The sequence below is a fragment of the Drosophila virilis genome, chromosome X (genome assembly GCF_030788295.1).
Source record: "Drosophila virilis strain 15010-1051.87 chromosome X, Dvir_AGI_RSII-ME, whole genome shotgun sequence".
Lineage (NCBI taxonomy): Eukaryota > Metazoa > Arthropoda > Insecta > Diptera > Drosophilidae > Drosophila > Drosophila virilis.
Genome location: NC_091543.1, coordinates 7,067,501 through 7,081,268, shown reverse-complemented (window position 1 = coordinate 7,081,268; position 13,768 = coordinate 7,067,501). Strand labels below are relative to the sequence as shown.

Below are 13,768 nucleotides of genomic sequence, written 5' to 3'. Positions count from 1 at the left end.
TTAAATTGATTGCCACATACCACATCGCATTCGGCGATTTCACTGGCCACCACATTGTGGCAGCGCAGCTTGCGGGCGCCGCCATCGAATACCCATAGAACATTGTAGCTGGGATCCATGGCAAAGGAGATTTGCGGCGGCAGCGCCTGCTGCTGCTGCTGCTGCTGCTCGGGCGATACCGGGCAAGCGGCTGCCTCTGGTCGCGGTCGTATGCGCCGCTGCAGTCGTGGCGAGGCCGCCAGCGATGTGGCCTGACCCGTCTCCATATGCTGTTGCTCCTCGAAGATGTGATTGCGCGCCTCGTGCATGCTGCGCGACATTTGCTCATTGATGGGCACACCGGCCGTGGTGCTGCTGACCAGCGGCAGTTCGGCGACCAAAGGCGTCGCCACGTCCACATTTCGATTGATCTCCGGCTGTCCAAGTGGCTGTTGCGCCTGCAGCAGCTGCGCAAAGTTCGTTTGGCCGCGATAATGTGGCGTGCAGCTGCCATCGCTACGGTTTATGGAGAGCGTGTGAAATGACAGCGGAATGCTGGGTATGAGTACTGCAAGAGAAACAACAGCACATTAATTAATGATGATGCAAGAAAAATACAAAAATAATCTGCTAGATGTGAGGCGCACGGTTAACGAATATTATGGACAAATTGTGAAGACCAATAAGTCAAGCTATCAAGATATAAAACCAGAAAGGTTTTCCATGCAAGACCTAATTGAATGACATATTGTTCCTTTAAAAATTCTTGTAGATGTCAAGTTTGGCAAGGATAATATTTGAGGTATCAGTCGTTGTCTACAATACTTCTAAGGCCATATTTCTACAAGGGTATTTCAACTTCGGCACAACCCGAAGGCAGCTTCTTATTGCAATTGATTGCATACTAACTTATGGTCTTTTTGTTGGCCACCACATGCATCTTGGGCAGCATTTGGGCGGTGATCAGCGACTCGTCAATTTTGATGAAGGTCTGGTCGCCATTGGCACCGATCCAGGTAACCTTTTTGCCATAGCTGGGGCCCAGGCCGCTGCAAAGCAAAGAACATGTATAAATGATAATGTGTAAACGCATTTAGGAAGCGGTATTTACAAGACGGCACCGGGCGCACAGTTCCATAGAAACTTCTGGCGCTGCGCTATAAGTGCAGCCGTATTGGGCGGTATAAGTATTGTCTCCTTGGAGCCACCGGGCAGCACGCAGGCGGCCTCCTGTGTGGCAGCTTCCTCTTCCTGCTGCTGTTGCTGTTGTTGCTGCAGCAGCTGCTGCTGGGCAATGGCGTTGTTGGGCACCGTCTTCTGGCCATAATCGCTGGGCAAGCGACCCAGCTGACCCTTCTGATAGTTGCCGAATGTGTAGACAATGCCCTTGTGCGTGAGCAGCACCGTATGATTGCTGCCAGCGGCCACCTGGCTAATGGCGCCCTGCACTTGTACGCGTATCGGACCAGTGACTGCCTGCAGATCTCCGCTGCCCAGCTGGCCGTATTGATTGCTGCCAAATGTGAAGACCTCGCCGGCCAGCGTGAGCACCACGGTGTGGTGCAGGCCGCAGGCCACTTGCACCACCGGCGAGCCACTTGGCAGCTGCAGCACTTGCGGTGCCAGCGGCGCTACACGCGGCGGATCCTTCTCCAGATCGGTGGGTGTGCCGCCGCCGCCAGTGCAACCAGCGGCGCCAGTTTCCAGCTCCGAGGGTTTCTTTTCCTTGCGCCGCATGATCAGCGTCTTGGAGCGCTGCTGTCGCTGCAATTCACCGGGCAGCGGCTTTAGTTCCGCCTTCGCATCGGCTGCAACTGAAGGCCAGACATTAGTATTAGAAGCAAATAGAAATAAACGTTGATACCTACCAATCTCGCTCTCCTGCAGCGCAACGCAGGCGGCGCACAGACCGCACTTGGCGCAGCCAGCATCTCCATGGCCGCAGGGACAAATGCTGCCCGCCAGACGCTGCTCTAGCGGCACATTCAGCGCGGACACGCAACTGACATTGTAGCCGGTGCATTCGCGGCACATGACACAGACGCGGCACTGGCCCTGAACCAAATTATGATCATCGTAGTCGCAGAGCGTTGAGAAGTCCAGTTTGTGGCGCAGCTTGTCGGAGTGCAAGCCGAGCAGTGCGTACGCCGCCGAAGAGCTGGGCACATCACGGACGGGCATCATTTTGTTGAAGACACGCCCACACTGACCCTTATTGTTCAGGCCAAAGGTGAAGACCTGGCCCTTGGCGCTTAAGGCGACACAGTGCGCCTTGCCCAGCGCCACTTTGGTCACATGCTGATCGAGCAGCTCGCTGACAAAGCCCATCGAATCGCAGTGTGCCGTATCCTTGCCATACATGATCAGTTTGCCCGTTTTGGTCACAAAGGCGGAGGTGCCATTGTTGCAAGCGGCATGCACCACCACATGTCCATCGATTTTGGTCATCTTCTTGGGCTTCACCGCCTTTGGTTGGCGTCGATTCTTGGAGCTGTCGCCATCCTCGCCGCGCCGCGCCGTGCCCGCAAAATAGACGGTGCCGTCATCGTTCACGAGCAGCGCATGTATGCCATCGTGCCCAACGGCCACGTGCACAATGTGAGCCGCCTTCGAGACAATCAGTTCGGTCAGCTTCAGTGTGGGCGTGCGGCCCACACATTTCAAGCCCAATGCCGCCGATTTGCCATAGTAGTAGACACGCCCATTGCTGGCACGTACCAAACCGAACTCCTTGCCGCAGGCCATGCCCAGCACATCGGCATCGCGACACGGCGCCGGCAACTTTGGCTCAAAGCTATTGTGCGCCGACTGTATGCGCTGGATCTGCTGCTGATTGAGCAGCTCGTCCTCGAATGCCGCATAACCCAGCGTACGGAACTTTTTGCGCGCCAACTGCAGCGGCAGCTCGAACGGCGGCGGCTCGCTGCTGTAGCTATTGTGATAAAGGTTAAGCTTCTTAACCACCAGTGTGTCCTGCAAGGCAATAGGAGTAATACGAAAAATGATAAGTAACATTACAAGTTACATATAAAAAGAGTCTTTCTAAACGGAGCCTGCATATTCTCAATGTCTGAGCGTCGGAACGACAAGCAAGAGGTCGCTGGTTCAAATTATTAATTTGCGTACGCCTAGATGCGTGCTAGTTTTCAAGCTGCTTTGCTTATATCTCGAATTGGCAAAAAAAAAAAAAACAATTTTGATAGCGCTTGCGCTTAAATAATATATATTTGAGCCGGGCGACGCCGGGTAACTTTTTTCTGTGCATATATAATTGCAGTTATAAATCGTATATGTTTTATTTAAATAGCAAAAATGCTGAATTTCATATTTTCCTACATACTGTGAAAACTGCATCGAATGTAACAACAACGTTTTAAATTCACCTGAATGGGTGAAAACTAACTCTGTTGGAAATTCTATTAGCATACATAAGAACAGTCATTAAAGGTATTCTTTAAATAACAATTTAATAAGGCATAAGATTGGATTACATATTTAGCCAAATATTGTAAAAGCTGCTTGGAACAAAACAGAAACGTTTTAAATTCACCTGAATGGGTGAAAACTAACTGTGTTGGCAATTATTCAAAGATATATACTTTGTTTATGTATTAAGTGCTTTATATCTTCCTCTGAAGTGAGTAAATTGAAGAGTGCAGTTTTAGAAATAGACTATGTTGACTCTGTGAATTGGAGACCTGCAACTGGAAATGCACAAATATTCTTGTTTATATCCGCGTCAGATCAAGAAAAAACTACATCTGGCACAGATATTAAGTGTAGTCAACTAAGAGTCTATTATTATCATAATCCTAACAGATATACGCACTTATATTAAGAAAAACTCCGAATGGATATTGACTTTTACTCACATCGCGATTGCTACAAATGGCATGCAATGAATCGTCATCGGTGAAGAGCACATAGTTGAGACCCTCGCGCATCGAGAGCATATTGAGTGGATTCATTGACTTGACCGCCAGCGTGTCCATGCCCACCAGCTGCAGCTGATCGGCGCTGCGTTTGCAATTGCGTCGAAAATATAATTGACCGCCGCTGTAGCCCAGCCAGGCGTTGCGTTCGCGACAGAACTCCTCGTTCTGGGCATAGATGTGCCCCTTGTAGGAGCCACCGAAGCCGGTGCCAATCTTTAACAATGCACCGCCATAAAGGACATAAACAAAGACGCCATCGCAGGCCATGGCTGGCGCCATGTGCTGCTGTAGAACCGTCAGCGAGGGCAATTTCAATGCGAACTGCAACATGTGAAGAGAAAAATTAGAAAGAAAACAACATTTAACTTTGGATTTTCACGCATTTTCCACAAGCGTATTACTTTTCGTACTCACCTCATCAACCAGAGAATTGTGCGGCACTCCATGACTATGGAAATCGGGACGCGTTGGCTTATTGAGCGCCGCGCTGACAACCGTATGCTGCAGTGCAGCCAGCACGGCGGGCAGCTGGATAATCTGCGCCGAGAGCTGCCTGGGCGACATCAGCATGGCGGCAATTGCCTTAAGCATTTTGCCCGTATCGCCGCGTGCAATGCACAGGCCGAGCAGGGCGGCGCATGCCATTGCCGACCAATTGGCCTCGGCGCCGGTGCTGGATGTGAGCGCCGCCGGCATGGTGGCCAGATCTAGCAGCAGATCGTAGAGCGGATTGATAAGATCCTCCGGTTCGAGTTTAAACGATTCCGGCTGCTGGCCCTGGATGACATCGAGCAGCGCCTTGAGCGCCTTGGTGCACAGCAGCGGTTGTATATGACGTGCGTCCGCAATCAGTTCGAAGAGACTGCGCAGTCCGGCGCCGACAATGAGCGGAACTGTGGCATAGACCGGTTCGCGCTCCTCAGGCTCCTCTGCATCCGAGTCGGCATCGCTATTGGCGCTGTTCGCTGTCCGTTTGTCCGCTTGCCCGGCAGCACCAGCGCCAGCTGCTGCAACGCCAGCGGCACCAGCTGCACCGGCACCGCCGCCGCCCGCAGCGTGCTGCGCATGACAGGAGCATTCGACCAGATTGCTGACCATGCAGCTGCTGGCGCAGACCAGACAGCACGAGGAGCCCATATTGCCGCTCCATTTGCGTAGCGCAGATCCGGCGCCATTGCCACCATGTCCGTTGCCCTCGTGGAAGAGCGCAAAGCGTGTCTCTGCCTCCAGCACCGTGGAGCGTATGGCCGAAAATACCGCAAATTTCGATGCGTTCGGATCGAGCTCAATTTGCGCTACCGGAAACGCTGGCATAAACAGCAGCTGATCCTTAACCAACGGTGGATCCAATGGATTTACGATACCAGCAGCAGCACCGGCGCCGCCACCAACGCCCCCGCCATTGCCGTCCAGCACAGCGGCGGCGGCAGCTGCTGCCAGGGCCGCTGCCGACTTCTCTTTGCGGCTCTTGCGCTTCGTGAGAGCCTTGCGCTCATTTTGCAGTTTTCTGCAATTACAAAACAGAGAGAGAACGGGAATAGAGAGCGGGTCACAAATTTGAATCGATTGGGTTGTTTGTTGCTCATATTCAGCAGCTTTATTGATTTAACAACAAACGAATTAATGCAGGTCGGGTTGCTGCCGCCGATTGGCAACGCTCAGCTGTTATCGATCAGCTGTTGCGACCAGTGCTGCCCACTTGTCGTGCAAAAGTGCAGGCGCCAACATTTCAACCCCGACACATACCGACCGCCTGGCTAGGGGTTGAAGACCTACATACACAATATACACTATACCGAACGGCAAAATCGATCGATTTTTCCAACCCCCAATGCAATGTCGGTGCCGCCGTTGCCGCTGCTGCTGCCGCTGCTGTCACCACCCCGCCGTACAATATTTACAATTACCTGCGTGTATTGCTCGTATATAGTTCGTAGAAATGATCGCCATATTTCATTGGATTCAATAATCCAACCATGGCTTTTGCGCAAGACGTTCAACAATTTGCAAAATCGATTTTATGTATGCGTTTTACATATATACATGCATATGTATGTACATCTGTATGCCGTTATAGTTATACCGTTAACACACCGACACGACACTTCTGCGTTTTCTTTTCTTTCTATGGGAGAAGCGCGCGCTTGCAACTGGAGCAACAATAACTAGATAGCTGAACGTTTGTCAGCTTGATTTTTGGCTAAAATTTATTGCACAAAAATTTACAAAATAACTAAGTAATTAACTATACTATTTGCGAAACTTAATGCATATTTCTTGTTGTATGCTTGCACCTCTGGCTATACGAGCCATAAATCTATCGATTAATTGCAACAGGACATTCGCGTGCTTGGCGATTGTAATGCTTGGAAATGTCGATACTATCGACTATATATTTTTTGCTATTTGCATTTGATAATTTAACATAATTATGTGTGCGCTTATGTTTTATATATATATTTTTTGCTTGCGTGCATTTCTATAATTTAAATTTTGTGGACGCACCAAAAATGGCTTTCAACGATATTAATCGATTATTCTTGCACGATGTATTGTGGTTGCAGCCCTGCATTACAACAGCTGTCAAACGGCCTACAACAACAACAGCTGAACTGACAGCAGCGCCGCAGCAGCAGCAGCAACAATCGAGGAAAAACATTTTACGTAATTTCTATTTGTTATATTCAATTGCAATTTGCATGGATTTAACGTGTGTGTGTTTTTAACGCTACCACAGCATGGGCAACGCTCTGAACCATTATATGAAACCAGATGTAACGCCCGGGCCGGATGTGGTGCCCAGCTTCGATCCCATGTTGGGCTTTGAGTCCCGCAAGGAGCGCGTCATGATTGCCACCCAAGAGGAGATGGAATCGGCCAAGCTGCCACTGGATGCCCGCGACTATTGTGCCCACAAACTGCTCGCCTATCAGTCCTGTCGCGCCGACAAGTTCCCCTTTGTCTACCAGTGCGCGCACGAGAAGCATGACTATCTCACCTGCGAATACGAAGACTATGTGCTGCGCATGAAGGAGTTCGAGCGGGAACGCCGGCTGCTGGAGCGCCAGAAGCGTCTCAACAAGCAGGGCTAAGCTTAAACGTTCAGTACAGTTCGGCCGGCAAGCGGAGCAGCTGCGTCAACTGTGGGCAACTTCGCAAGCAAGCACACACTGCCCGTCGCAAGCGGAAATTTCAATAAATACTATGCCTAGTAATAATATGGATCTGTTTTTTTTTTTTTTTTAGTAAATTAAATGAGCGCGAAAACTGTTGAAACCAAAAATGGACCATTTAAGTGCAAGCCTGTTAACCAAAACTAAACTTAACTATAAACTATAAAATCTGTCACATCGTTAGCGCAAACGGAAAGCTCAGGTCTTGGCAGTCTACACCTATTCAACGATTTCATATATTCTTTATTTGTCAGACAACGAATCGGGTTGCTGTATATCATCGTCCAGTTCCACACGGCCGGAACCATAAGCTCCTCGGCTGCTCGAGGCCGGGACAATCGACTCCTCGCCTGTACCCTGGTGTTACCAAGGCAGAGTCAAACGGCCTCTTGCTTATGCCCTGGTGGTAAATGGACGGGCCAATAAGCCTCTTGGGCTCCCCGGCTCACAAGCCGCTTGAAACCCTTCTATGAATTATTCGAGACCTTTGAACATTAACATCAATTTTATTCAATTAAATTAAATGATTCTTTTATGTATTACTAATATTTCTCAAAGCGAACACGCACGAAATCTCATATACATATATATATTTTTTTAAAGACGTCAAGTTGAGATGTTCACGTTAAAGTCTATAAAGTAAATTGCAGCTGAATTGGAAGTTCTGATTCAGCGGCGATTCTTATAGGGTAAAAATTTAGGAAGTTCTATTGCGATTTCTTGACTGACTGCGAAGTGTTTGTTATTCAGAGATTAGCTCGACGGCTTAAGAAACGCGAACTTATTGAGAATCGCCGGGGTCGAGCGAAATACTTGTATATGGCGCAGATTTATATATGTTTGGGTTTCCTTTTGTGAAACTCTTGGTCAACGCTTTATTCCATAAAGATCATGCAGGAGTAATCCCGAATGTTAACCTTAAATTACAATTGCTTTTGTATAATAAATGCAGACACGCACACACACACACACACACACGCACGCACCGCGCACACACACACGTACCTAATTAAAGCTAGTAACTATGTAGTTGACACTGATAAGGAGTTTGTGACTAATATTTAACAAGTTGCTCTGATTAAATGCAAACAAACATCTTTGGTAAACGCTACGAGGACAAACATTGGGCCTGCGCTCACGCCCAACGCTGACTGCCTCATCAAATGCCCAGTTTGCGCCAGAAATGATGCATGCGTCCGTGCGTCTCGAAGATGCTGCGCAACATGAAGACCTGGATGAGGCCAACGCCGATCATGGCGCTGATCTGTAGCAGTGACCAGTTGTTGACCTTTTGGAAATTGGCCTCGGCCAGATTGCGATCGCGCGCCTCGTGTGAGCGCAACAGATCCTGTAGCTGGCGCGCCTTGGTCAGCTGCATGCGTATGCGTCCAATGAAGTCCATAATATCCTGCACCTTCATGTCGTAATACTCGTCCGGTGTTAGGCCAGTCAGCTCATCGACCTCCTTCCACTGTTCATCGCCATGATGCTGGTCGCCTTCGCGTTCCACGATCAAATTGAAGAACACCGTCTTGCGGTTGAACATGCTGAAGCTGTTGTCGAAACAGAAGCGATAGTCGCCCTCCTTTTGCACCTCGTGCCGATGCATGTTCTCCGGCTTCTTGTAGTCGCTCACAATCACCAGGCCAATGGGATCGAGCAGCGCAAAGCTAATGTCCAGATCACCATGGCCGCCATCAATAACCTGATACTCAAAGTCAATCAATTCGCCAGCCTTGACCGTATGGTATAGGCACTCCTTTTTGCCGGCGTCCACATAAACCGTCATCTCTTTGTCAAAGCCATTGACGAGCAGCATTGGCCAAAATATTGATGCCGCCGCCACAAGGCCCAGCCAGGTAAGGCAATTTGTTTTCAGCTGTGCCATGACAAATGCTTAGTGAATAGCGTGCATTATTGCATTTGCTATAATTACCATTTCGCTTACCATTTCAATTCGGCTAAATAGAAGTTAAATGCGAATCGCGTCGGTGTGCCTAAAAATGGCGATATACCTACTCCCTATGATTGTTGATACTATTTTTAAAAATATCGCACATCGATTGCATTCACAAGGGAATTGCATTCACAACATATCGATAGACAGTTGCAATCCGTCAAGCTTTCGATATTTCTTTGTGAAGTCTACAATATATTGGCTGGCAGCAGTATATTGACGCTTTTCAATAGATGGCGCCAGCAGCTAATTGGTAAGTGTGATTAAAACTATAAATATTTTCTGCAGTAAAATATTTGATTTTTATTTATTTATTCGCATTTATATTTTAAAACATATTCATATGATAATGTTTTACTAAGTATCAAAGACATTTTGATCCTGCTTACTTGATTGTGGAAAAGAGCTCAGAATATGTATGCCCTTACCAATAAAAAAAAGGGTGGCTTACGTTAATTGCCAGTGGCAACAGATGGCGCCAGCAGATGGTGGGAAATTCAAAAAATTACGAGTTAGCAAAATTGAAACTCAACATTATATATCTCTATAACTAAAACTGTTTGTCCTGACTGACTAACTAGCTTATTGTCTGACTAATTTTCCCTACATCGAACTCATTTTCAACGAACTTTGAGATTGTTTAGTTTAATGATTGTATATAATCAACTTTTAAATTAAATATTACGCTGATATTTTGACTGACAATTGATTTATATGATCGTGAATGAAACTCAATCGAAATATAGCTTATATTATAAATATGGACTGTCGACTGTAAGCTACTTATTATTAGCCTATTGCTTACTTAACTGTTGCGTGCTACGGATATCAAACATAGCTCATTCACATATTGTAAAACCCATGTGCAATACTTAAGTGCAAAAGTATCTCTAAAAGCGGCTCTAAATTTAGTTACCGAATTGCTGGCAGTTAACAGCCAATCAGTCACGATCCGGGCAACAATGTCAATGTCGCCGGTGCAAAGGTGAAATGGGAGTTATTCATAGACGATCTTCTCGAGCATTGCTAACAAGTTACGTCTATTGCCAGAGCTGTGATTAATGTACCCGGCTACCGGCTTAAAAGAGCTGTTAATAAATCGATCCAGTCAAAACAAATATTAACTGTGGCCGCTCAAACGATTTGGATGATTGATTGATACTAACAAGCGTAACAATCATTGAAACTTGAAACAACAAATGATCATTGTATAAGTTTTTTTTTTAGGTAAAATCAAAAAATAATATCAAACACTTTATTAAGATTTTATTTGAGAGTAAAATGTATATTATGTACATTACACTTCGATATTTATCGTCAATCGATAGTCGCAATTTATCGATAAGCATCATATAACATATAGTGCTATGCATATAGTCCTATTTATCGTCAATCGATAGTCGCATTTATCGATTTATCGTTTAATATAACATATAGTCCTATGCAACATACAACGAAATGCAGAATCGCAATTCGATATATATCGTCAATCGATAGTTGCATTTATCGATTTATCGTTTAATATAACATATATTCCTATGCAACACTCAACGAAATGCAACTATAAATCGCAATTCGATATTTATCGTCAATCGATATTTGTAGTTATCGATAAACAGCACATAACATGTACGCCTACGCTTACACAACGTTTGCTTATCCAAACGAGTTCTCTTCGCACTCTACACACTTCAGCCGGGCCACTTAGCGTCTAATTCGATAATGGAGGTGCCCAATTTGCCGGCAGCACTCAGCCATGGAAACTGTCGTGCCTCAGTCAAATTACGCAATGATGTGCCCGACTACAGTTCGCAGTTGTGACTGATTGATTGTTCGCGCGGAGGCGTACAATCCGTGCCCCAATCCAACGATTGTTGTTCGCGGAGCTCCGATTACCTTCACTTGACAGAGCCTCGCATCAGTTGCCGCCGAACGTTTGCCCAGAATCGCTGTTGTCATGTATCTGGAATCGCTGCTGCTGACCCTCATTGCGCTCCTCTCGCTGCTCTACGTGTTTCTGGTATGGAATATCGGACATTGGCGTCGTCGCGGCATTTGCGAGCCGCGCGCCCTGCCGCTGCTCGGCTCCTTTCCCAACATGGTCTGGCCGCGCCGTCATTTCCTGAACGATATGCGCGATCTCTACATGTGAGTGGGGGATACAATATATGGAAGACGGCATCAGTCGATATTGGGAATATAAACTTACCTCTGTCTCTCTATCCTTTGCCCCATACTATCCATGAGAGCTCTATCTATCTCAAGTAACTTCGTTGCTTGTAGTTCGATCGTAATGAAATTTTCAGAGCTTAAATAAGACATTCAAGAGTGCGTGTATACCAAAGTACTAAGCTCTACCTTTCAGGCTAAGTCATTTCCAAATTTTCGAATTAACAAGGGGTAGATCTGAAAAAAGAGAAAAAATGAAAGAACATGATTTCAAATCAATGACTACAAATCGATGACTACAAATCGATATTTATCGATTTTATAAAAATTCATAATGCCAATTTTAAGTTTCTTGTTTTCTATTAATTTTTACAGGCAATATCGCTTGACGGAGAGCTATGTGGGCACCTATTTGGTGCGAGCTCCCAAGCTGCTGCTGTTGGAGCCCAAGCTGGTGAACGAGGTGCTTGTGAGCGCATTTCGGCACTTTGAGCACAACGATGCGTCGCGCATGATTGACACGGACAAGGACAGACTTGTCTCGTGCAATCCCTTTGTGCTCGACGGCGACGAGTGGCGGTTGCAGCGGGGCATCTTCTCGCCCCTGTTGACCAGCGGGCGTATACGCAATGCCTACATCAATATGCGGCGCATTTGTGGCAAGCTCTGTGCCTACATTGATCAGCTGTCGGCGAGCGGTCAGCCCTACAATGGCATGGATGTGAGTAGATTATCTGTAATAGAGGGATTTTTTCGTTTGTTTTTCAACACTGCAACAACCGAATGCAGTGTTAATAAGCGTTGTAAGTGAAAGCTCGTCCCAAATGCCTGAACGCGAAAGCTTTAATATAATTTAAAACTTTAAGTAAGCAAACTTGTTGTGGCTGCTTGAAAGCTTCGCAATCTGAACAAAAATGTGAGCTTTAAGCTAACTTAATTGAGTTCAGCGCGAGCTTTAAGGCAGGTGCTTTTAAAATTGGCTACAAATGAAAGCTTTAAGCGAATCAAATTGTGTTAGGCTTAAAGCTGACCTAGCTTAAGAGCTTTAAACTTTATCATTATTAAAGCTTGATCTTGCAGCTGGGTTTGCGCTTCACCAGCGAGAATCTCTTCGACTGCGTTCTGGGCATCGAGGCGCGCAGCTTTACCGATGCGCCGCTGCCCGTTGCCGAGCACAACAAGGCGATGTCTGAGGATAATTACCGGCTGGCCCTGGCGGGCGCCCTGAACGGCCTCTTTCCGCAACTGCCACGCTGCCTGCGCCCCAAGATCATACCGCCCACATACGATCGCTTCTTTGGCGATCTGCTGCACGAGGCATTTCATCTGAGGCGCTGCAAGCGACAGGAGCGCAACGATTTCATCAATCATCTGCTGGACATGCAGCGGGAACACCAGCTCAGCGAAGCGCAGCTGACATCGCATGCGATGACCTTCATGTTCGATGGCCTGGACACCACATCCTCGACAATTGCGCATTGTCTCCTACTGGTGAGTCGCCTTGGTCAATCAGCCCAACTTGAGCTAAGCTGCGGCTTCTTTCTGCCCAGCTCGGCCGATATCCGGAGTGCCAGCAGCGATTGTGGCTGGAGCTGGACAAGGCCTGTGCTGCGAATGAACTGCTGCCCGACTTTGAGCTTCTGAGTGAGCTGCCCTATTTGAGTGCCTGTTTAAATGGTGGGTTTAATTCTAACAATACCTAACTAACTGCATGCATAGAAGCTTCTGTGTGTGTGCCTATGTTACGATTTACATTTTCTTCTTTGTGCTACCTTCGTAAACGTTTTCGAATGCACTCACGCGTATGTCTATAATTATGCTATATTTTGTAAATTCTTCTTTGTGCTTCATGCGTAAATGTTCTTTCATTCATAAGCATCATGAGTGGGCGATGTTAGAGCATCCAATTACATTTTCTTCTTTGTGCTTCATTCGTAAACGTTCTAGTTTCAGCATTTTCTTTTGCTCTCCTTTTGCAGAGAGCCTGCGCATCTATCCGGCTGGCGGTTGGGCCTCCAAGACCTGCACAGAGCCCTACACGTTTCATGGCAGCCATCACAGCGGCCCGCTGCAAATGTATCCGGGTGACAATGTCATGATACCCATTTATGGACTGCATCATGATCCCAACTTTTATCCAGAGCCGCAAGAGTTTCGACCCGAACGCTTTCTTAATGGCGGTCTCAAGCGATTCCAACAGCTGGGCGTCTTTCTGGGCTTTGGCAACGGACCGCGTCAGTGTGTGGGCATACGCCTGGGCCTGACCCAAACCAAGGCCGCGCTGGCGGCCATTATCAGGCGGTACGAGGTGTTCGTCAATGGACGTACCCTCGATGGCATCGAACTGGATCCGTTTATCTTTGTGGGTGCCCACAAGGGCGGCATTTGGCTGGACCTAAAGCCGCGTCCCAACGGCCCGAAGACAGTGAGTGTATTGTAGATGAGTGTGCTCGACTAGCCGAATGCCCTGTACTGTTGCTTCGGATTATTCTTGTGCAATAGTGCTCACGTGTACATAGAAGTATTTTTTTTTTTTTTTTGTTGCATAATTGGTT

General features: G+C 47.2%; 4 protein-coding genes across 5 annotated transcripts in view; 2 read left to right on the top strand and 2 right to left on the bottom strand.

Moving 5' to 3' along the window:
• hiw (MYC binding protein highwire) overlaps positions 1–6,219 on the bottom strand; it is a 64,626-nt gene extending 58,407 nt beyond the window's left edge. The window contains exons 1-7 of the mRNA XM_070210172.1: positions 5,822–6,219; positions 4,329–5,421; positions 3,852–4,235; positions 1,848–2,952; positions 1,091–1,793; positions 889–1,028; positions 21–547 (exon numbers count right to left, since the gene is read on the bottom strand). Coding sequence (XP_070066273.1) covers positions 21–547; positions 889–1,028; positions 1,091–1,793; positions 1,848–2,952; positions 3,852–4,235; positions 4,329–5,421; positions 5,822–5,892 — 4,023 coding nt within the window. The 5' untranslated portion in view covers positions 5,893–6,219. The remainder of the gene's footprint in view (positions 1–20; positions 548–888; positions 1,029–1,090; positions 1,794–1,847; positions 2,953–3,851; positions 4,236–4,328; positions 5,422–5,821) is intronic.
• Positions 6,220–6,478: 259 nt separating this feature from the next.
• ND-B18 (NADH dehydrogenase (ubiquinone) B18 subunit) lies at positions 6,479–7,132 on the top strand. Its single transcript, XM_002056895.4, has 2 exons — positions 6,479–6,578; positions 6,652–7,132. The coding sequence occupies exon 2, from the start codon at positions 6,653–6,655 to the stop codon at positions 7,004–7,006; it is 354 nt and encodes a 117-aa protein (XP_002056931.1). The 5' UTR covers positions 6,479–6,578; position 6,652; the 3' UTR covers positions 7,007–7,132.
• An 800-nt stretch (positions 7,133–7,932) lies between these two features.
• On the bottom strand, positions 7,933–9,152 carry opm (opossum). Of its 2 annotated transcripts, none has more exons than XM_015170117.3 (2): positions 9,036–9,152; positions 7,933–8,966 (listed from the first exon to the last, which is right to left on the bottom strand). In XM_015170117.3, exons 1-2 carry the CDS (start codon positions 9,036–9,038, stop codon positions 8,247–8,249), a joined length of 723 nt encoding a protein of 240 aa, XP_015025603.1. In that variant the 5' UTR covers positions 9,039–9,152; the 3' UTR covers positions 7,933–8,246. The 2 variants fall into 2 exon arrangements, with proteins under 2 accessions (XP_015025603.1, XP_002056930.1); XM_002056894.4 differs by having other exon boundaries at positions 7,933–8,983; positions 9,036–9,143.
• Positions 9,153–10,867: 1,715 nt separating this feature from the next.
• Cyp28c1 (Cytochrome P450 28c1) overlaps positions 10,868–13,768 on the top strand; it is a 4,495-nt gene continuing 1,594 nt past the window's right edge. Inside the window, exons 1-5 of the mRNA XM_002056893.4 lie at positions 10,868–11,192; positions 11,589–11,934; positions 12,294–12,704; positions 12,764–12,890; positions 13,193–13,768. The exon at positions 13,193–13,768 is cut by the window's right edge and continues 1,594 nt beyond it. Of these exons, the coding sequence (XP_002056929.1) occupies positions 11,002–11,192; positions 11,589–11,934; positions 12,294–12,704; positions 12,764–12,890; positions 13,193–13,653 (1,536 nt within the window). The 5' untranslated portion in view covers positions 10,868–11,001 and the 3' untranslated portion in view covers positions 13,654–13,768. The remainder of the gene's footprint in view (positions 11,193–11,588; positions 11,935–12,293; positions 12,705–12,763; positions 12,891–13,192) is intronic.